The sequence below is a fragment of the Mobula birostris genome, chromosome 9 (genome assembly GCF_030028105.1).
Source record: "Mobula birostris isolate sMobBir1 chromosome 9, sMobBir1.hap1, whole genome shotgun sequence".
NCBI classification, from domain to species: domain Eukaryota; kingdom Metazoa; phylum Chordata; class Chondrichthyes; order Myliobatiformes; family Myliobatidae; genus Mobula; species Mobula birostris.
Window position 1 is genome coordinate 3,225,851 of NC_092378.1, and position 21,205 is coordinate 3,247,055.

At 45.4% G+C, this 21,205-nt stretch overlaps 1 protein-coding gene across 1 annotated transcript; it reads left to right on the top strand.

The window, feature by feature from the left end:
* The first annotated feature begins 64 nt into the window (after positions 1–64).
* Positions 65–17,916, top strand: LOC140203268 (uncharacterized). The gene is made up of 6 exons (XM_072269283.1): positions 65–175; positions 1,891–2,044; positions 5,111–5,235; positions 7,099–7,232; positions 15,862–16,137; positions 17,906–17,916. Exons 2-6 carry the CDS (start codon positions 1,940–1,942, stop codon positions 17,914–17,916), a joined length of 651 nt encoding a protein of 216 aa, XP_072125384.1. The 5' UTR covers positions 65–175; positions 1,891–1,939.
* The last annotated feature ends 3,289 nt before the right edge of the window (positions 17,917–21,205 follow it).

A 21,205-nucleotide genomic window follows, 5' to 3' on the forward strand; every position in this document is an offset into this window, starting at 1 on the left:
AGGTTGAGACTTCGGGAGAGGGTGCTGTCACTGCTCAAGCATTTAAGGAGATTCTTGAAAAATACTTCCGGACTGATCTCTCTGAGAATCAACTTAACAGCCTTTTGACCAGAGTCGGTGATCTGCAAACCAATCTGGTGTCCTACTCAAAGTTCCTGTCCCTTTTCCAAGACCGGTGAGTTACCCACCTCCGACAGTCACAGATTCCGGGGTGCTTACGGAGTCATAGAGCCCAAAACCTGGCACTTGTAGATCTCAATTGATTGTGTCTATTTTAAATGAAACAACCCCTTATTGGGCTGTCTCCCCTCATAGCTACAACAATTCAACCCTGGGAACGTTCTTGTTGGTTGCCACAGTAATATAATGGATAGCACAACGTTATTACAGCTCGAGCACTGGCCGCCACAGTAATGTAGCCAGTTAGCACAATGCTACTACAGTTCAGAGCATCACAGTTCCCAGTTCAAGCACAGTGTCCTCCGTAAAGAGTCTGTACGTTTTCTCTGTAACCGCGTGGGTGACCCCTGGGTGCTCTGGTTCATTGCAAATTGTTCTGTGATGAAGCTAGGGTTAAATCGGTGTGTTGCTGGTGGCAGCTTGAAGGCCTGGAAGGACCTATTGCACGCTGTATCTCTAAGCTCATAGTCGCTGGCAGCCAACCAGAAAAGGGTCCCTTTATTCCCCAAAAATGCTGCCCGATGAACCATAAGGCGTGAAAAGGAACAACAAAATAAAAATAAAGATAAAATAGACCCCTCTCCCACAGTCTCAAGTGCAGACACACCCGTCCTGTAGTGTAGTGGCTGCTGTCTGACTTGGAATGTGGCTTGAACTGGAGGCTTCGTCCAGTTCCAGCATCTCCCTTGTCTCTTGCCTTGCCAATAAAGTCAGAGAGACACAGAACATGGAAACAGGCAATTCGGCCCAGCCTGTTTATACTAACCAGTGAGTATCATCCAAATAAATACCATCTCCCAGCACTTGGCCCGTAGCCTGGGTGATTTCAATGCTCATTGAGACAATTCTGAAATACCATCAGTGTTTCTGGTCCCCCCACTCTCCAGCCATGTGCTCCTTGTATTCCCCTCCCTCAGGGTGAGAAGGTCCCCCTCAGATCTCTTCCCTTACCCTAAATCTATGCACTCTGGTTTTATCTGCCTCCAGTATGGGGAAAAGGTTCCTGCTGTCCACCCAATCTATACCCCTCATAAATGAATATACCTCAGTTATATCCCAAGTAAATTTCCTCCGCTCCAGGGAGAACAGACCGGGCCTCTCCAGCCTCTCCTCATAACTGAACTACTCCATATCCCATCCACTCGTATCCCATCTGCTCTCGTAACAGCAGCTTATGGGTGACGCTGTAGCCTAGGCGGCATGGCGAGGTAGCAGATAGCGTTACACTATTACATCACCAGCGCTCAGAGTTCAATTTCCACCACTGTATGTAAGGAGTTTGTACGTTCTCCCTGTGACCATGAGGGTTTCCTCTGGGTGCTCTAGTTTCCTCCCACATTCCAAAGATGTAGGAGTTAGCAGGGGCTAGTAAGTTGTTATTTTGGCACCAGAGCATGGTGACAGTTGTGGGCTGCCCCGAGCACATCCTCGGACTATATTGGTTATTGATGCAAATGACACATTTCAGTGTATGTTTTGATGTTCCGATGCACTTGTGACACAAAAAGCTAATGTTTTAAAACTCTTTAACCTTACCCACTCATGCCACTGCCTTCTTGCCTTCTGGGATTTATGATCATGTCTGCTGAGGATATTAATTCCTCGGCACCTCTCAGTATTTCCCAGTTTGTGTGCCTCTGTACATTTGCTCCCCCACTCTCCCCTCCGTTACTCCAATAAGCTGAAGGTAATCTCTTTGACTGGTTGTAGACCCAGCACAGGAGAGCTGAAAGAAGAGGTCAGCAAATGTTCCAATCTCATGAAGAATAAGAACGAACGAATTGACAGAATACTGTACAGGGAGAGATTCGGCAGTGACTGGGCAAGATATGGCTTTGCACAGAAACCACGTCCGCTACAAGAGGTAAACGGTCACCTTGGTCATATCTTCACGGGGGAAGTCACAGTACTCTGAGCAGCCATCACCAAAATGTGTCAGGAAATGTAGTGAAGCTTTGACCCAAAAGCAGAGTGGCAGAAACAATTCAGCAGAGAAAATTGCAAAATAACAACCATGAGGAGCCACAAAACAAGAGAGAACAGAAACTCAACACAACAAGCAACAAGGTAAACTTTAGGCAGGGAGAGGGAAAGTTTGGAGCAATTGGTTGAGGCCAGTTGGTTCGATGAGTGAACAAGGTCTGTGGATGAGAACGGGTTAAATAGGCTGCTGGTAACGAGTGCAGGTGAATCCTGATAGCTGAGTGGAGAGTGAGAGGTGTTTGCTTGTGCAGGCGGAGGTGTCAGTGAGAGTAGGCCTGACACTAGGGCGTGAGCCAAATCGACGTGACTTGGTGTACAATTCATAATCAGTCTTTGCAAATGCAGCAAAGCCCTCAAACACACTGAGGGGTTTGAGAATGCATCTCATTGTCCAGGGAGCAGTGAGACTCTAGAACTGGGGAAGGGTTGAGCTGGAGAGTTTCAATGGGAGGTGGGAAAAGAGAATCATGCTGATTGAAATTGGACTTGGTTTATTGTTTATTTAGAGACAGAACAGGCCCTTCTGACCCAACAAGCCCACACTGTCCAGCAACCCACCAATTTAACCCCAGCCTAATCCCAGGACAATTTACAATGTCCAATTAGCCTACTAACCAGTATGGAGTGTGGGGGTGGGGGGGGGGAAGCTCGAGTACCCAGAGGAAACACATCCACTCACAGGGAGAACGTAGACGTTCCTTACATTCAGGGCCAGAACTGAACTCTGAACCCTGATGTCCCTGAGTTGTAATAACATCATGCTAACCTCTACCCTACCATGGGGCCCCCAGCAAAGGATCTCAGAAAGACCACAGAGTCATAGAACCATTAAACCATTACTCTCACAAGCAGGGGAATGCCCTGCCGGGGGTGGTGGTAGATGCAGATACTGTACATTAGGGATATTTCAGAGACTCTCAGACAGACATATGGCTGATAGAAAATGGAGGGTTATGCGGGAGGGAAGGGTTAGTTGGTTATCAGGCTGGCACAACACTGTGGACTGAAGGGGCCTGTACTGTGCTGATTCAGATTTATTTGTCACACGTACATGGAAATGTACAGTGAAGCGTGTCTTTTGTGTTAACAACAAACACGATATAAGGGCCTGCTCAGAGCAGCCCACAAGTGTCGCCACATATTCCAGCGCCAACATGGCGTACCCACTGTACTCAGCAGATCATACAAAAACGTGAAACAAAACAGAGCAAAACAAGCCCCTTTCCTCCCTCCCTCCCACCCATCCTCGTTCCCCTTCCTCTCTCCTACCTCGCCCCTCCTTCTTCCCTCCCTCCTACCCATCCTCTCTTGTACCCTGTCCTCCCTTCCTCCCTCCCTCCACCCATCCTCTCTTCCTCCCACCCATCTTCATCCCCTTCCTCTCTTCTACCCCATTGTACCTTCCTCCCCCCCTCCACCCATCCTCTCTTCTTCCTCCTTCCCATCTCCTCTCTTCTACCCTGTCCCCCTTTCCCCTCTCTGCAACCCTCATTCTTTCCCTCCCTCATCCTCTCTCCCCTCCTGTACTGCCCATACAGATCAGATCATTACATGGGGCAAGATAAAACAGTAACAGAGAGTAGAGTAAGGTGCGGGTTGTTGAGGTACAGATCAAGCTGAGGCATTTAAGCATTGGTCGGACCACACTTCGGCACTGAGAGCAGCTTTGGGCCTCTTATCTAAGAAGGGATCTGCTGACATTGGAGAGAGTGCACTGGACGGTTACGGGAATGATTCCAGGAATGGCAATGTTAACGTATGCGGAGTTTTCGATGTCTCTGGGCCTGTGCTAGCTGGAGTTTACAAGAATAAGGGAAATCCCATTGAAACCTATTAATATCGAAAGACATTGAGAGCGGATATAGAGAGAACAGCTGGGGAGCCTAGGACCAGAGGGCACAGCCTCAGCATAGAAGGACGTCCCTTTAGATCAGAGATGAGGAGGAATTTCTTTAGCCAGAGGGAGGTGAATCCATGGAATTGTCACAGGCGGCTGTGGAGGCCAAGTCATTGAGCATATTTAAAGCGGTGGTTGGTAAGTTCTTGATTAATCAGGGTGTCAAAGGTTACAAGAAGAAGGCAGCAGAGTGGGACTGAGAGGGAAAATACATCAGACACGATTGAATGGCAGAGCAGACTTAATGGGCTGAATGGCCAAATTCTCCTCCTATATCTAATGGCCCTAGTTATTATCTCTCTCAACCCCATTCCCCTGCCTTCTCCTGGCTCCCCGTCAAGGTATCAAACCCATTCCCACAACCCTGCATTTTTCCCTATGTCCATGTGTCTATCTCTTTGCTGACCCATCAGAAGGTTCTCAGAGGGGTTCGTGACAACACAAAAGAGTGTTGATGCTGCAATCTGAAGCAGAAAAGCAAACTCAGTGTCAAGCAGCAACTGTGGAGGCCAAGTTTCTAAGTTAATTTACTGTCAAAGTATATATACGTCACCAAATACTGCCCTGAGATTCATTTTCTTATGGGCATTCACAGAAAAAACAAAGAAACACCAAAAAGCAATCAAAATAATAATAATAAATAAATAAGCAATAAATATTGAGACCATGAGATGAAGAGTCCTTGAAAGTGAGTCCATAGATTGTGGGAACAGTTCAGTGATGGAGAGAGTGAGGTTGAGTGAACTTATTCCCTCTGGTTCAGGACATTGATAGTTCCTGAACCTGGTGGTGTGGATCCTGAACTCCTGTGAGAAGTGAATGTGGCCTGGGTGGTGGGGGTCCCAAATGATGGATGCTGTTTTCCTGCCACTGTGGTCCATATAGAGGTGCTCAATGGTGGGGCACCTGCAGAGAGAGAGACCGTTAACATGTCAGATTGACCATACTGGTGATACCTGGTGGATCCACACTTGTAAAAGTAGTTGGTGGAGGGGGGGGGGGTTTACCTGTCCGCCGCTCACTCCCTCTCTCCTTGCCTGGCCTTTCCAGCTGCGGTCCATCGTCTGGAACCTCCTGCAGAAACGGTTCCGACCCTTCTGTAAGGTGTTTGTGAGCATCTGCATCAATGATGACTGCACTGCAGACAAGGAGAAGCTGGACAGCATCCTGCTGAGGTAAGGTCACGATAACGTGCGATAAGAGGGCATAAGGTCACGATAACGTGCGATAAGAGGGCAGAATACAGGCGGGGGGGCGGTGGAATAGACCCCCACATCATTCAAGAAGCATCTAGTTAAACCGTAGAATTGTCAAGGCACTAAAGGCTATGGAGCTAACTTGGGTAAGTGACACTAGTTATAGACAAGTACAGTGATGGGCATGGACACGATGGGCCAAAGGGTCTGCTCCTGTGCTGAACAAATGGTTGCCTCTGTGTGTTGCAAAAAAAGGCCACAATTGCTCATTAGTGGCTGACAGGGACATTGTGTCAACGGAGATGTCTTGGGACGTGACTCCAAGCTCAGTGATCTTCATTGCAAGTTGTGTTCCTTGTTACATGGGCAAAAACAAACTGTTTCCTCATCTCATTGCCAATCCCATCCTGCAGTTCCACTGAATCCATTGGAAGGGGGAAAGCTGGAAGGTGATAGGTGAAGCCAGGAGGGTGGGAAAGGTGAAGAGGTGAAGACACAGAGAACAGTAGAGATCACAGAGGGGGAACAGTGACCCCCTCGCACCTGGCTTCACCCATCACCTTCTAGCTATGCCCAACGTTTTATTCCAGTGTCTTCCCCTTTCCTTTCCAGTCCTGATGAAGGGTCTTGGCCTGAAACCTTGACTGTTCATTTCAGTGGATACTACCCGACCTGCTGAGTTCCTCCAGCATTTTGTGTCTGTTGTTATAAAGAAATTAATCTGCTTCTGAATTTGAATCGAAAGATACAGTGAAATACATCGTTTGCATTGACAACCAACACAAGCTAAGGATGTGTCACCACACATTCTGACGTCAGCTTTAAGGTCAAGTTCAGTTTATTGTCATTCAAGTGTACACATGTGAACAGCCCAATGAACAATGTTCCTCCAGGCCAATGTGCACAACATGGGACATGTAACTCACACAACACGCAAAGTAATATTAACTCTTGTACATTGACAAGTACTAAGGTACATTGGTTCTCTTTTTGAGTGCTGTTTCAGACTCTGATATTTACAGAAAGATGCTGCAAAAGGGCTAGTAACATCATGAAGGATCCCACCCACCCTGTTCATGGACTGTTTGTTCCACTCCCATCAGAGAGGAGGCTATGTAACATCCATACCAGGACCACCAGAATCAAAAACAGTTACTTTCCTCAAGCAGTAAGGCTGATCAACACCTCCACCCACTAACCCACCCCTCCACACCCCCAACCACCACTACTTTATCATTTCCTGGCAGTCACCTTATGTACAGCCCAGCATCATATTACGGACATACAATCAATCTATGTATATAAGCTCTCTCTATGTATTTATATTGTGTTTTTTACTATTGTGTTTTTTTGTGCTGTATTGGATCTGGAGTAACAATTAATTCATTTTCTTTACGCTTGTGTTCTGGAAATTATATTAAACAACTTTGAATCTTGAATCAGAAAATAGAAAGCATTTCAGGTCACATTTCGTAAGTGATGAGACCCGGGTGGTGTCAGGGAGTTCGGGAGTCTCACAGCCTGGGGGAAGGGGCTATTTCCTATCCTAACAGTTCTTGTCCTAATGCTACGGTATCTCCTGCCTGATGGTGGGGGTCAGAGAGGTCGCTGGATGGATGGGAGCAACCGCAACAAGCAACAACAACAGAACAACAGCAAAATAAGACCTTTTCCTCCCCCAACCCACCGAACGCCTCCCCACGCAAATTCAGACGGACTGTCCTCTAACTTCTGGACAGGCTGTCCCCAGGCTGCCAGCCTCCAGTGTACTCAGATCTGAGACGGACGTGCGATAAATAATCTGAAATCTGAAAGTCTGCTGCTGTTGACTGAACGTTACAGGATGAACGTCATCCTTCTCCCCATGGAGCTTGAGAAGTTGTGGTACAGCTTGCCGATCAGCTGCCCCATGGAAGCGATCTCACTGAGGAAGTTCCTCCGACACTTCAGCAGACTGAAAAAGGCAAAGGACTCGGGTAGGTGAGGCATCTGTGTTGTGCTGATGATCTAGGAGAAGGATGGGAGAAATCATAGTTCAAAGTTCAGGGTAGATTTATTATCAAGGTACATACATGTCACCATATACAACCCTGAGATTCATTTTTTGCAGGCAATCACAGAAAATACAAGAAACACAATCAAATCAATGAAAGTCTGCACACAAGACGGCCAAACAACCAGTGTACAAAATACAACAAACTGTGCAAATATAAAAACAGAAAAAAATAACTATAATAAATTAGTAATAAATATCTAGAACATGAGATGAAGAGTCCTTGAAAGTGAGTCCAGTGTTAGGGGGAAGTAAAATTGAGTGAAGTTATCTTGTCTGGTTCAAGAGCTTGATGGTTGAGGGTTAATAACTCTCTGTGAACCTGGTGGGGTGGGTCCTGAGGCTCCTGTACCTCCTTCCTGCTGAGAGCAGTGTGAAGAGAGCACGGCCTGGATGGTGGGGTTCCCTGGTTGGATGCTGCTTTCCTGTGACAGCGCTCCGTGTAGATGTGCTCATTGGTGGGGAGGGATTTACCTGTGCTGGACTGGGCTGTATCAGCTACTTTTCATAGTCAGAGTTTGCAGATCCCTTTCGCATCCAGTTCCCACACAATTCCCTCACCCTGTATCTCCCATAGTGTCCAAAATCCCGTCCATCTGGGTGGAGAAATAGTGGCTGGAATTTAATCCTGACAAAATCCCATCCATCTGGGTGGAGAAATGGCAAACGGAATCGAGCAGCAAGAAGGGAGCATGACCTGGATAGTGGGGGTCCCTGATGATGGATGCTACTTTCCTGTGACAATGCTTCATGCAGATGTGCTCAATGGAGGGGGGGGGCTTTTCCTGTGATGGACTGGGCCGTACCTATTACTTTTTACGGTACTTCCTGTTCAAGGGCATTGGTGTTTCCCTACTAGACTGTGATGCAGTCAGTCAATATACTCTCTGCCACACAGTTGTAGAAGTTTGTCAAAGTTATACATGTCATGCCAAACCTTCACAAATTCCTAAGCAAGTAGAGACACTGCCATGATTTTTTTGTAACTGCACTTGCGTGTTGGGGCCAGGATAGGTCCTCAGAATTTAAAGTTGCTGACACTTTCTACCTCTGATCCTCTGATAACACCAGACCATCGACCTGTGGTTTCCTCCTCCTGAAGTCAATAATCATCTTCCTGGTCTTGCTGTCATTGTGTAAGAAATTATTGTAGTGGCACCACTCAACCCAATTTTCAATCTCCCTCCTATACATGATTCATCACCACCTTTGGTTTGGCCCATGACAGTGGTGTCTTCAGCAAACTTAAATATGGCAGAGTAGAGCAGGGGGTCAAGCATATGGCTGTGTGGCGCACCGCTGCTGATGGAGATTGTGGAGGAGATATTGCCAATCTGAACTGACTGGGGTCTGCAAGTGAGGAAATTGAGGATTTTAAAGGATGATGGTATTGAATACCAAGCTGTAGTCAATAAAGTGCATCCCTCAGATTCCCCTTAAACATTTCATCATTCACTCTTAATCCATGACCTCTAGTAGTAATCTGACTCAACCTCAGCCTGCTTACATCTATACCCCTTATCATTTTGTATTCCTCTATCAAATATCCCCTCATTCTCCTACACTCTAGAGAATACAGTCCTGACCTATTCAAACCTTTCACTATAACTCAGGTCCTCAAGTCCTGGCAACATCCTTGCAAATTTTCTCTGTACTTTTTCAATCTTATTGATATCCTTCCTGTGGTTAGGTGACCAGAACTGCACAAAATACTCCAAATTAGGCCTCACCAACATCTTATCTAACTTCAACATAACATCCCAACTCCTGTGCTCAATACTTTGATTTATGAATGTCAAAGCTTTTTTAAGTATATAAAGGGTAAAAGAGTGTTGAGGGTAGATCTGGGACCAGTAGAAAATGACGCTGGAGATATTGTATTGAGAGACACAGAGATGGCAGAGGAACTGAATGCATATTTTGCATCAGTCTCCACAGTGGAAGACGTCTGCAGTATACCGGGCATTCAAGAGTGTCAGGGAAGTGAAGTTTGTGCAGTGAAAATTACAACTGAGAAGATGCTCAGGAAGTTTAATGGTCTGAGGGTGGATAAATCTCCTGAACCCTCAGGTTCCAAAGGAAGTAGCTGGAGAGATTGCAGAGGCATTAACAATGATCTTTTCAGAATCGATAGATTCTGGCATTGTACTGGATGACTGGAAAATTGCAAGTGTTACTCCGCAATTTCAGAAGGGTGAGAGGCAGCAGAAAGGAAACTGTAGACCTGTAAGCCTGACATTAATGGTTGGGAAGTTGTTGGAATCAATTGTTAGGGATGAGATTACAGAGTACCTGGAGGCACATGACAAGGTAGGCCAAAGCCAGCATGATTTCCTGAAAGGAAAATCCTGCCTGACTAACCTACTGCAATTTTTTGAGGAACTTACAAGCAGGGTAGACAAAAGGGATGTAGTAGATGTGGTGTACCTGGATTTTCAGAAGGCCTTTGACAAGGTGCCTCACAGGAGCCTGCTTAACAAGATAAGAGCCCATGGAATTACAGGGGAGTTACTAGCATAGGTGGAGCATTGGCTGGTCGGCAGAAAACAGAGAGTGGCAATAAAGGGATCCTATTCTGGCTGCTTGCTGGTTACCAGTGGAGTTTCACGGGAGTTGGTGTTGGGACCACTGCTTTTTACGATGCATGTCAATGATTTGGACTCTGGGATTAATGGATTTGTGGCTAAATTTGCCGATGATACTAAGATAGGTGGAGGAGTGGGTCGTGTTGAGGAAACAGAGCCTGCAGAGGGACTTGCATAGTTTAGGGGAATGGGCAAAGAAGTGGCAAATGAAATACAATGTTGGAAAGTGTATGGTCATGCACTTTGGTGGAAGAAATAAATAGGCAGACTATTATTTAGATGGGGAGAGAATTCAAAATGCAGAGATGCAAAGGGACTTGGGAGTCCTTGTGCAGGATACCCTAAAGGTTAACCTCCAAGTTGAGTCGGTGGTGAAGAAGGCGAATGCAATGTTGGCATTCATTTCTAGAGGTATAGAATATAAGAGCAGGGATGTGATGTTGAAGCTCTATAAGGTACTCGTGAGAACACTCTTGGAGTATTGTGTGTAGTTTTGGGTTCCTTATTTTAGAAAGGATATACAGACATTGGAGAGGATTCAGAGAAGATTCATGAGAATGATTCCAGGAATGAAAGGGTTACCGTATGAGGAACATCTGGCAGCTCTTGGGCTATATTCCCTGGAGTTCAGGAGAACGAGGGGGGATCTCATAGAAACATTCCAAGTGTTAAAAGGCCTGAACAGATTAGATATGGCAAAGTTATTTCCTGTGGAAGAGGAGTCTAGAACAAGAGGGCACAGCTTCAGGATGTCCATTTAGAACTGAGATGTGGAGAAATTACTTTAGTCAGAGGTTGGTAAATCTGTGGAATTCGTTGCCACGAGTGGCTGTGGAGGCTAAGTCATTGGGTGTATTTAAGCCAGATAGATAAGTTCTTGATTAGCCAGGGCATCAAAGGGTATGGGGAGAAGGCAGGGGAGTGTGGATGACTGGAAGAATTGGATCAGCCCATGATTGAATGGTGGAGCAGACTTGATGGGCCGAATGGCCTGTTTCTGCTCCTGTATCTTATGGTGTTATGTGTGAAAAGCTGTGCTTGTGTTTATTGATGAATTGAGTTGAAGAGTCAGTAAGCTGTGTTGTCGCTTTATCAATCTCTGGCTGGGCCGCACCTGGAGAACTGCACACAGTTCTGGTCGCCCCACTACGGGAAGAGTGTGGAGGCTTTGGAAAGGTTTACCAGCATGCTGCCAGGATTAGGGGGCATGACTAGAGTAAAAGGTTAGACAAACTTTTGTTGTTTTCTCTGGAGCAGCAGAGACTGAGGGGAGACCTGCTAGGTGGTTATATGTTTCTGAAATGCATCGAGCAGATAGATGGTATCCCTTTCTTAGGGTCGAAATATCTAGTGCTAGAGGGCACGTATTTTAAGATCTGCGGGGCAAGTTTGTTCTTATGCCAAAAGTGGAATGTGCTGTCCTGGGTGGTGAAGGAGGTAAATATAATAGACAAAGTCAAAGTAAGTTTATTATCCCAGTATATGTATGTTACCACATACAACACCGAGATTTATTTTCTCGCAGATGTTTACAGGAAAATTAAGAGATACAAATAGAATTTATGAAAAATTCTCAAGAGGCTCTTCAATATGCATATGATTTAGGAGATCTGATGGTTTACAAGATTCAGAGGCATAGATAGAGTAGACAGACGGTATCCTTTTCCCAGGGTTGAAGTGCACAATGTTATAGGGCATGCGTTTAAGGTGAGAGGGAGTATTTTCAAAGGAGATGTGAGAGGCAAGTTATTCACACAGGGTGGTGGTAGAGGCAGATCATGAGAGACATTTAAGAGACGTTTGGATACGCAAATAAATGTGAGAAAGAGGAGGATAGGACATTACATTGGCAGAAGGGATTAGTTTAGTTGGCTAATTTAATTGGATCAGCACAACACTGTATGCTGTACTGCTGTGCTGTGTCACGTATATACGTACTGTTCTGTGTCTGTGTACTGTTCTGTGTATATGTACCATTCTATGTCTGTGTACTGTTCTGTATATACAGTATGTACCATTCTATGTCTGTGTACTGTTCTGTGTATATGTACCATTCTGTGTCTGTGTATATGTACCATTCTATGTCTGTGTACTGTTCTGTGTATACAGTATGTACCATTCTGTGTCTGTGTACTGTTCTGTGTATATGTACCATTCTATGTCTGTGTACTGTTCTGTGTATATGTACCATTCTATGTCTGTGTACTGTCTGTGTATACAGTATGTACCATTCTGTGTCTGTGTACTGTTCTGCGTATACGTACCATTCTGTGTCTGTGTACTATTCTGCGTATACGTACTATGTGTCTGTGTACTGTTCTGCGTATACATACTGTTCTGCACGCTTCTATGCTCAGTTTCATCTGTATCAGCCGTGGTTGGCAGCTCATCTTGGAGAAGGAAAACTGATCTCAAACCTCTGCTACCTTGTGGCTATACCCACTCACGGGGAAGGTTTCGGGAATGAAATCCGAGGGAAATTCCGGAGCTGGACTCCCTAAGGCAACCCTACGCTGAGTTCAATGCTGACAGGCAGCTCCTGCGAAGTTGCTGGTGCCAAACTATACAGGTCTCTGCTGTTCCATTGGATTCATCAGCTTATAGAGAGGGGGAGCCTGCTTCTTCTCGATATTGTACTGCCCTGGCTTGGGTGCCGGCCTACGTATTGACAGCTAGGATGCAAGGTCGATGGTTAACCCCGACCAAGGTGGGCCCCCTTTCATCTCTGGATACGCTCAGTGTATCAGCGTCTTCAGCCTTCTGAGGTACAGAATTCCAGAGTTTGCCCTTGTGAGAAGAAATTCTGTTCCATTTGTGTCCGAGGTTTCCAATCTGTCTCCAGGGGAACCTAATTTTGGAATTGGTGCCAGGTACTAAATAGGTAGATAGAGAGATAGAATAAGTACTTACTGATCCCAAAGGAAATTACAGTATCACAGGAGCATTACAAGTGCACAGATATAAATATTAGAAGAGAGGTAGTTACCACAGTCTAACAGGAGGGGGAGGGGTGTCATCACTTTCCTGCCTATAGGTTGACTCATTATAGAGCCTAATGGCCGAGGGTAAGAATGACCTCATATAGTGCTCTTTGGAGCAGTGCAGTTGTCTTAGTCTATTACTAAAAGTGCTCCTCTGTTCAGCCAAGGTGGCACGCAGAGGGTGAGAAACATTGTCCAGAATTGCCAGGATTTTCCACAGGGTCCTTTGTTCTACCATGGCCTCCAGTACGTCCAGTAGTGTAGGGTATGAATTATACCTATGTTTCCACCCCTTACATTACCCAACACTTGCACCTACAGGAATAGGAAGGTAGCTCAGATGAAGGGAGAAGATCCAGGAGGACTTTAGATTCCTGAGGATTTTGAACAATTTCTCAGGAACGGGGGACTTCCACAGGTAATGCAGGCTTCACCTCAACAGGAATGGGATCAATATCCTTTTTGAGGGTTGTTCATGCTGTTGGAGAGGATTTAAACAGTCTAGGCAAGGGAACAGCTTCTGGGGGTGGGGGGAGGATTGAATCAGAAAACAGAATCTGGAAAGGGAAGGTTGGGGTTCAGGTAAAGGGGTAAGTGAGCAACATGAGGCAATGGTGCAGGGGTATCAATGGTGTTGGATCCTGATGTTTTTGATCCAAGGTCCTTTTGAGGCACAATTGCTTCACAATTGTTTAATTATGCGCTAGTAGAACAAAGGAATTGGAAACCGTGAGTAGGAGTCTAGCAACAAAGAAACAACAAAAGGAAAAAGATGGCGTGTCAACATGCTCAGACTAAACAATTGCATATACATACTATGGCCACTAGGGGGCATACTGTCTAGTTTGGTGCAGCATCCTCTCACAATACAGTCAGCCCTCCGTATCCGCGAGTTCCGTATCCGCGGGTTCAACCAACATGTATACAGTCGGCCCTCCGTATACAGTCAGGATTCCATATCCATGGAATCAACAACCGCGGATCGAAAATATTCGGAAAAAAATTCCAGAAAGTTCCAAAAAGCAAAACTTTAATTTGCCGCACGCCGAGCACTACGCTGAACCACGCGAATGAAGTGATGTGCAGGCATACCCTGCCGTTGCCTCCCGCCATTTCACAGATCCTCAGTCTCTTTCCAGCACTCGTTGTTTGCGCATTGTTCGCCTCGCGTCTCATTCGTTCACTACTTGTGAGTGAGAGGAAAGAGTTTAAGGCTAGTAAGGGATGGCTGGCCAGCTATGTAAAGCACTACAGCCTCAAGAATGTAAAGATCACGGGAGAATCGGCATTGGCTGATGCCGAGGCAGCATCAACATTCCCAGAGGAGCTACGATGGTTGCGTCTGTACTGAGCATGTACAGACTTTTTTTCTCGTCATTATTCCCTGAACAATACAGTATAACAACTATTTACATAGCATTTACATTGTAGCTATTGTAAGTAATCTAGAGATGATTTAAAGTATACTGGAGGATGTGCCTAGGTTATAGGCAAACACTGCGCCATTTTATATAAGGAGCATCTGCAGGGGGTCCTGGAACAAATCCCCCGCGGATACCAAGGGACGACTGTATACAAAAACTACAGTGAACTGTCAGATCAGCAGTCTGCAGTCTACCATCTCTGTAGTGTCCAGGGCTTGTATGTGTCCAGGGCAAATAAATGGGCAGGAAGAATCATTTGCGGACTCTACCCACCCTGCAAACTGCCTTTTCCAAAATCTCCCTCCTGGAAAGTGCTATAGAGCTGTTAAAACAAAACAAAAGTTTCTTCCGTCAGCCAGTCAATCTGATCAACCATTCTAGGTAGCACCCCACCCCCTCTCAAACCCGTCACTGCACTGCAAACACTTTAAAACATTCTTTATAAATCTGTTTACATTATAAACACTTGTTATTTCTATATTTATTCCATATCTGTACTTCAACCTCTAACTTTGCTCTTTATAACATTAAAAGACATAGGAACAGGTTGATAGGTTCTTCATTAATCAGGGAGTCAAAGGTTACAGGGAGAAGGCAGGAGAATGGGGTTGAGAGGGATAGTAAATCAGCCAGGATGGAATGGCAGAGCAGACTCGATGTGCCAAATGGCTTGCTTTCAAATTTTGTTTTAAGTATACCCAATGACTTGCCTTCCACAGTTGTCTGTGGGAATGAATTCCACAGATTCACCACCCTCTGGATAAAGAAATTCCTTCTCATCTCTATTCTAAATGGGCATCCCTCTGATTTGAGACTGTGCCCTCTAGTCCTCGATTCCCCCACTACAGGAAACATCCTCTCCATATCCACCCTATCTAGGCCTTTCGATATTTGATAGGTTTCAATGAGATCCCCCTCAATCTTCTAAACTCCAGAGAATAGAGACCCAGAGCCACCAAACACGATGTAGTTGAAAATTGTTCTTTTTGTAGTATATCACATCCTGACCAACACATTACAACAAATTTCTAATACCTGTAATTGTATCTGATAAATAGAGTTGATCCTTGATCCTGGACGTGTCCATTCGCCTCCACAGAGGCTGCCTGACCCAGTGTGTTCCTCCAGCAGTTTGTCTTTTATTGAGAGATCAGCTTGTCGCTACGATGTTTGCTGTGTAGCATCCACACTAGGACCACCAGGCTCACAAACAATTACTTTCCCCCAAGCAGTAAGGCTGATGAACACCTCCACCCACTAACCCACCCCCTCCACACCCCCAACCACCACTCCTTATCATTTCCTGTCAGTCACCTGTACTACAGACACTCCTGTGCCTAGCGTCACTTTATGGACATACAGCCAATTTGTGTATATAAGCTATCTTATGCACTTATATTTATTAATGTGTTCTTATTGTGTTTTTTTGTGCTGCATCAAATTTGAGGTACCAATTATTTTATTCTCCTTTACACATGTGTACTGGAAATGACATTAAACAATCTTAAATCTTGATCTGATTTTGATCTTTTGAATCTAATCCTGCCCCGTGTCCTGTGCAGGGAAAGAGTCACAGCCGAGCCCTGTGGCCTCGATCCTGAGCAAACTGAGGCGGGACGTTATTAAGCACTGGAGCGAGCTCAAGTCCATCCTGAGGGAGCGGGACCCCTATGGCACAGGGAGGGTCCCCTTCAGAGATGTCCAGGCCCTGTGCATGACTCTGAAGTGGAACCTCCTTCCCACGGAGCTCGATAAGCTATGTGCGGCCTACGACCTGGATCAGAGCGCAGAGTTTCACTACATCGTATTCCTGAAATTCTACACCAAAAAACAAAAAGGTAAAAAGCTTCCAGTTATTAATTTTTATCCTGGCATCTTCTCCCTTCCTTTCCAGTCCCTATCGAAGGCCTCGGCCAGAAATGTCATCTCAATTCTAAGGATACTGCCTGACCTGCTGAGTCCCTCCAGCATTTTGTGTGTGCTGCTCTGGATTTCCAGCATCCGCAGAATCTCTTGTGTCTATTAATTTTTATTTAATTTTTTTAAATTTAGAGATGGGCTTGGAACAGGCCCTCCGGCCCAATGAGCTGTGGCACTCAGAAAGCCACCAATTTAACCCGAGCCTAATCTCAGGACAATTTACAATGAGCAATTAACATACTAACGGGTACATCACTGAACTCTGGATGAATCTGAAGTACCCAGAGGAAACCCACTGGGAGAACATAGTAACTTTCACTAGAAATGAGCTCTGAACTCTGATGTCCCAAGCTGTAATAGTGTCGCACTAACCGCTACGCTATCATGGCAACCAATGATAAACCAATATTTGAAATGGTCAAGAGACATCAGGGACTGAGAGTGCCGAAAAACAACTCAGTGGAGGAAGTCTGAGGGTCAGGCAGCTGAGGTTCTCCACAGTTTATTTTTGTTTTAAACAACTGTGATTTTACTATAAATACCCCACTCTCACCTCTTGCTCACACATCTTAAATCCCTCCATGATCTCCCCCTCCTTATCTCTCTCTAATCTTTCTGGTTTCTAGAATGAAAATCAGAATCAGGACCAGGTCATTGGCATATGTTGTGAAATTTGTTTTGGGGCAGCAGTACATTGCACTACATAATTAAAAAAAACTGAACTACAATGAGTGTATATGCAGTATGTTAATTTAATTAAATAAGTAGTTCAAAAAGGGAGGGGAAAAAAGAGAGTACTGTTCATGGTTTTAATGTTCATTCAGAAACCTGATGGCAGAGGGGAAGAAACTGTTCCTGAACTGTTGAGTGTGTGTCTTCAGGCTCCTGTACCTCCTCCCTGATGGTAGCGATGAGAAGAGGGCCTGTCCGGATGATGGGGGTTTTTAATGATGGATGCTGCCTTTATGAGGCACTGTGTTTTGAAGATGCACTCAGTGCTGGGGAGGCTGGTGCCCGTGATGGAGCTGGCTGAGTTTACACCCCTCTGCAGCTTTTTCCGATCCTGTGCAGTGGCCCCTCCACACCAGACAGGGATGCAACAGTTAGAATGTTCCTCACTGCACTGTGCAGAGGTGAGAGTGAAGTGCTGTTACCCAGCCCTGCAGTGGGGCTTCGAACTTTCAATCTCCATCTCAGAACAAGGAGATTATAAAATATTAATAAAACAGGATTTTTAACAATTACTCTAAGTAAATTTATTATCGAAGTACATATAGTATATGTCACCATATACAACCCTGAGATTCATTTTCTTGCAGGCATTCACAGTAAGTCCAAGAAACACAATAGAAAACCACACCCAATGTGTAAAAGACAACACTGCAAATGCAAAAAGAAAAACTGATAATAATAATAGATAAGTGAGCAATAAATATCGAGACCATGAGATAACGAGTCATTGAAAGTTGCTCTAATCGTAAACACAAGAGATTCTGCGGATGCTGGCAATCCAGAGTATTCATGAAGGGTCTCAGCCCAAAACTGCCTATTCTCCTTGAAGGTGCTGCCTGACCTGCTGAGTTCCTCCAGCATCTTGTGTGTGTTACTTTTTAAAAACTGTGAGGTTAAAATGGAAAACACTGGATTCCGATGTGTTTAATGTTGATTGAAGTCTTTTGTTTACAGAGACAGTCTAGTGGTCAAGCAGACAGTGTGGGACAGCGTCATCCAACATCAGAGACAGCGTAAGGATTTGGCCTTTCCTGGTGTGCCTAGTGTTCAGGCCAGGAAACAACCTGAATTCTACCATTGTGTTAGTCCTCCTGAACCACCACTGACTTTTTATGGTCTTTTCAGAGCATTTGTTCAAACTGAAGATCGTGAACTGTGCACCCTCTCCCTCCTGCACTTCGCCTCTACAGAAACATCCCCTCTCTGTCCCTCTCCTACCCTCCACAAAAATTCCTTCCCTTTGCTCCCCTCTTTCCCTGCTCCCAGGCATCCAAACATCCCACTCCTTCCCTGCACCATCCTTATCCTCTCCACTTCACCCTCCTCTCTCCTGAACCCTCAGCCCTCACAAACCTGAGCATCCCCAACCCTCCTCCCTGCCCCTCCCACTTCCTCTCCCCTCCTGTCTTCCACTCTCCCTGCCCTCCCTCCAAAGTCCCCTCACCTTGCCCACGGATTCCTGACTGGGCCATATCTAGTTGATAACCCTGGTAGTCCCGATAACCAGGATCTGGGTCTAGGCTCCACAAACAACCCTGTCACTATGAGATGATGAGTTAACAGCTGCTGGTACTGGGTGAAGCCACTTATGGCAATACAGAAGCCTCATTTCAAAGGTTCAATTATTACCAACGTATACAACTCTGAAATTCTTCTTCTCCAGATAACCATGAAACCAAGAAAGAACACCAGCACAATCATCAACTCCCCAAATCTCTCCTCCCCACACAAAAAATTAACAAAAATGCAACAGGGACATCAACTCCTAAATTCTCCCCCTCCCCCACACACACAAAAACTGGGAAAGATTGGACAAAAACACAAACTATAAAAAACTATAAGACTGGAAAAAAAGCCTATCGTCCAAGTCCATATCCAAAACGCAGAAAAGCTGGGTAATATTTTGCGGGGACAGTGACAGGCCTTTCCCTCTGTGGTAGCAGAGTGATCCCCCAGCAGTTAGAAGGCAGTCTTCCCTCTCCGTAGCAGAGCGATCACACCAGTGATCAAAAGACAGGCAGCCAACACTCACCTTCTATATTCGCCTCGATGTTTCAATCTCCCTCGTCACTTTAATCAGCGAACGATGGAAGCTTTAATCAGTGAAATGGGGTCAGACATTGGCTCACGTCCCACCCCGCAGCCTTCTCGCCACACAGTTCACAGGCACTGCCTCTACCTCCTGGAATCCGCTCGGAAACTGCAAAGTGCCGAAACACCCAAACAATCTCCAAACTGTAAATCACAGGCTCCAACAGTTCCAGAATCACATTCAAGATGAAAAACAAACGTAAAAGACATAAAAGAAGTGAAATGTATGGTTTCATGATGTGTCCAGAAGATGTCAACTGAAGGAGTATTGTATGAAGCCGCCATGTTGATTGGGAGTTGACTGGATATTCAAATGTCAAGTTTAAGTTTCTTGTCATCTGACTGTAGGCTGCATATATACAACCAAATGAAACAGCGTTCCTCTGGACCACTATGTCACACACACCACATAAAACAAAATATCACCATATATAAGTTAATAAAATATAATTCTAAATGCATGTAGTGCATAGCACAGGTAAACATTTCGCTGTCCCAGTGACGAGACCTTGGCGATGGCAGGGTATTCATTCATCTCACAGCCTGACGGAAGCCTTTACCCAGACTGACAGTCCTAGTCCCGATGGTGGTGAGTCAAAGAGATTGTGGGACGGGTGATGGGGATCCTCAACAATGGATTGGGCCCTTCGTCTGCACCATTCCCGGTAAATGTCACAAATAGTCAAACGTGGGGGGGGAGGTGGAGGAAGACACCAGTGATTCTCTCAGTGGCCTTTACCATCCTACGTAGGGCCTAGCAGTCCGCCGCCCTGTAGCTTCACTAACACAAGATGATGTAGCCAGACAGGGCGTGCTCGATGGTGTTGTTTGGCTGGGGATGGGGAGAATTGCACAACACACTTCAGTCTCCTAAGAAAGTGCAAATGCTGCTGTCTTCACTAGTGAGAAGGTGTTGTCGGTCCAGGTTAGATTTGTAAAGGGATTGAATGAATATTTGAGCAAAAGGATTATAAACCATTGTGTGTAATAGTCAATCATAACAGAACTAGAATAGACTTTCCTACTTCATCTAAACACCCCACTCCTTCTGTTCACCCTCCTTATCCTTTTTCAACTACAACTCCCTCTTCTCCTCAAACCTCCCAACCCAGAGCATTCTCAGTCCTCCTCCCTGCCCCTCCCACTCCCTCTCCCCTCCGCCCTCCTCTCTCCCCACCCTCACTTTGCAGAGAGATTCATGGCTGCAGAGCTAGTATTGACCTTCGTACACGGTGTCTCTGGAGGTGATGTGATTCAGTGATTGACCAATAGTGAGTGCTCATGTTCTCTGTGAGTTAGGAGAGAAGCCAAGCCATCAGATCCGTGGTTCCCGAACCACCTGCTAGTCTCACATGTGCAAAGTTCATAATAAATCTATTATTAAAGTATACAACCCTGAGCTTCGTTTCCTTGCTTGCAATCACAGTAAACCCAAGAAACACAAGACTCAGTGAAAGACTGCACCCAACAAATAACTAATGTACAAAAGACAATGAACTCCGCAAATATGAAAATAAAAATCAGTTCCCTGGATGTAGATTCCACACGGCTGCCTTGTCCTGGCAATTACATGAACATTAGTTGGGTAAAGGCCACCGAACAGCACAGTACAGGAACAGACCATGAAGAACCTTACAGAACCATAGAGAAAGTGAATGATCATAGTCCTTTTCACAAAGTCGGGGAGGCTAAAACTACACTTTATGGCTCGGTGAGGTGGAAAAATTAAAGGAAACATGATTACTTGCCAATGATATGTAGGTCCTTTTAGACTCGTCTAATTTCTTGTTAGAGTTCTTTCCTGCTGCCTTTATTTTCTTCAATGGCTTTGTCTGATTTCAGCTTCCTAAACATAACATTTTATGAGGAACTTCCTGTAAGTAATAAAGTGGCTACTGAGTGTATGTTCGTGGTCTTCTGCTGCTGTAGCCCATCCACTTCGAGGTTTGATGTGTTGTGTTTTCAGAGATGCTCCTCTGCACATGAATGTTGTAACACGTGGTTATCTGAGCCACTGTCACCTTGAGCCAGTCTGGTCCTTCTCCTCTGACCGCTCTCATTAACACTGTATTTTCACCCACAGAACTGCGGCTCACTGTATGTTTTCTTTTGTTTTTCCACACCATTTTCTGTAAACTCTAGAGACTGTTGTTTGTGAAAATC

Excerpts from the sequence above, each read along its gene's own strand:
- LOC140203268 (XM_072269283.1), top strand. The coding sequence starts at position 1,940 with ATGAAGAATAAGAACGAACGAATTGACAGAATACTGTACAGGGAGAGA. Across the intron at positions 2,045-5,110 it reads AACCACGTCCGCTACAAGAG|CTGCGGTCCATCGTCTGGAA; the intron begins GTAAACGGTCAC and ends TGGCCTTTCCAG. Across the intron at positions 7,233-15,861 it reads GAAAAAGGCAAAGGACTCGG|GGAAAGAGTCACAGCCGAGC; the intron begins GTAGGTGAGGCA and ends TGTCCTGTGCAG.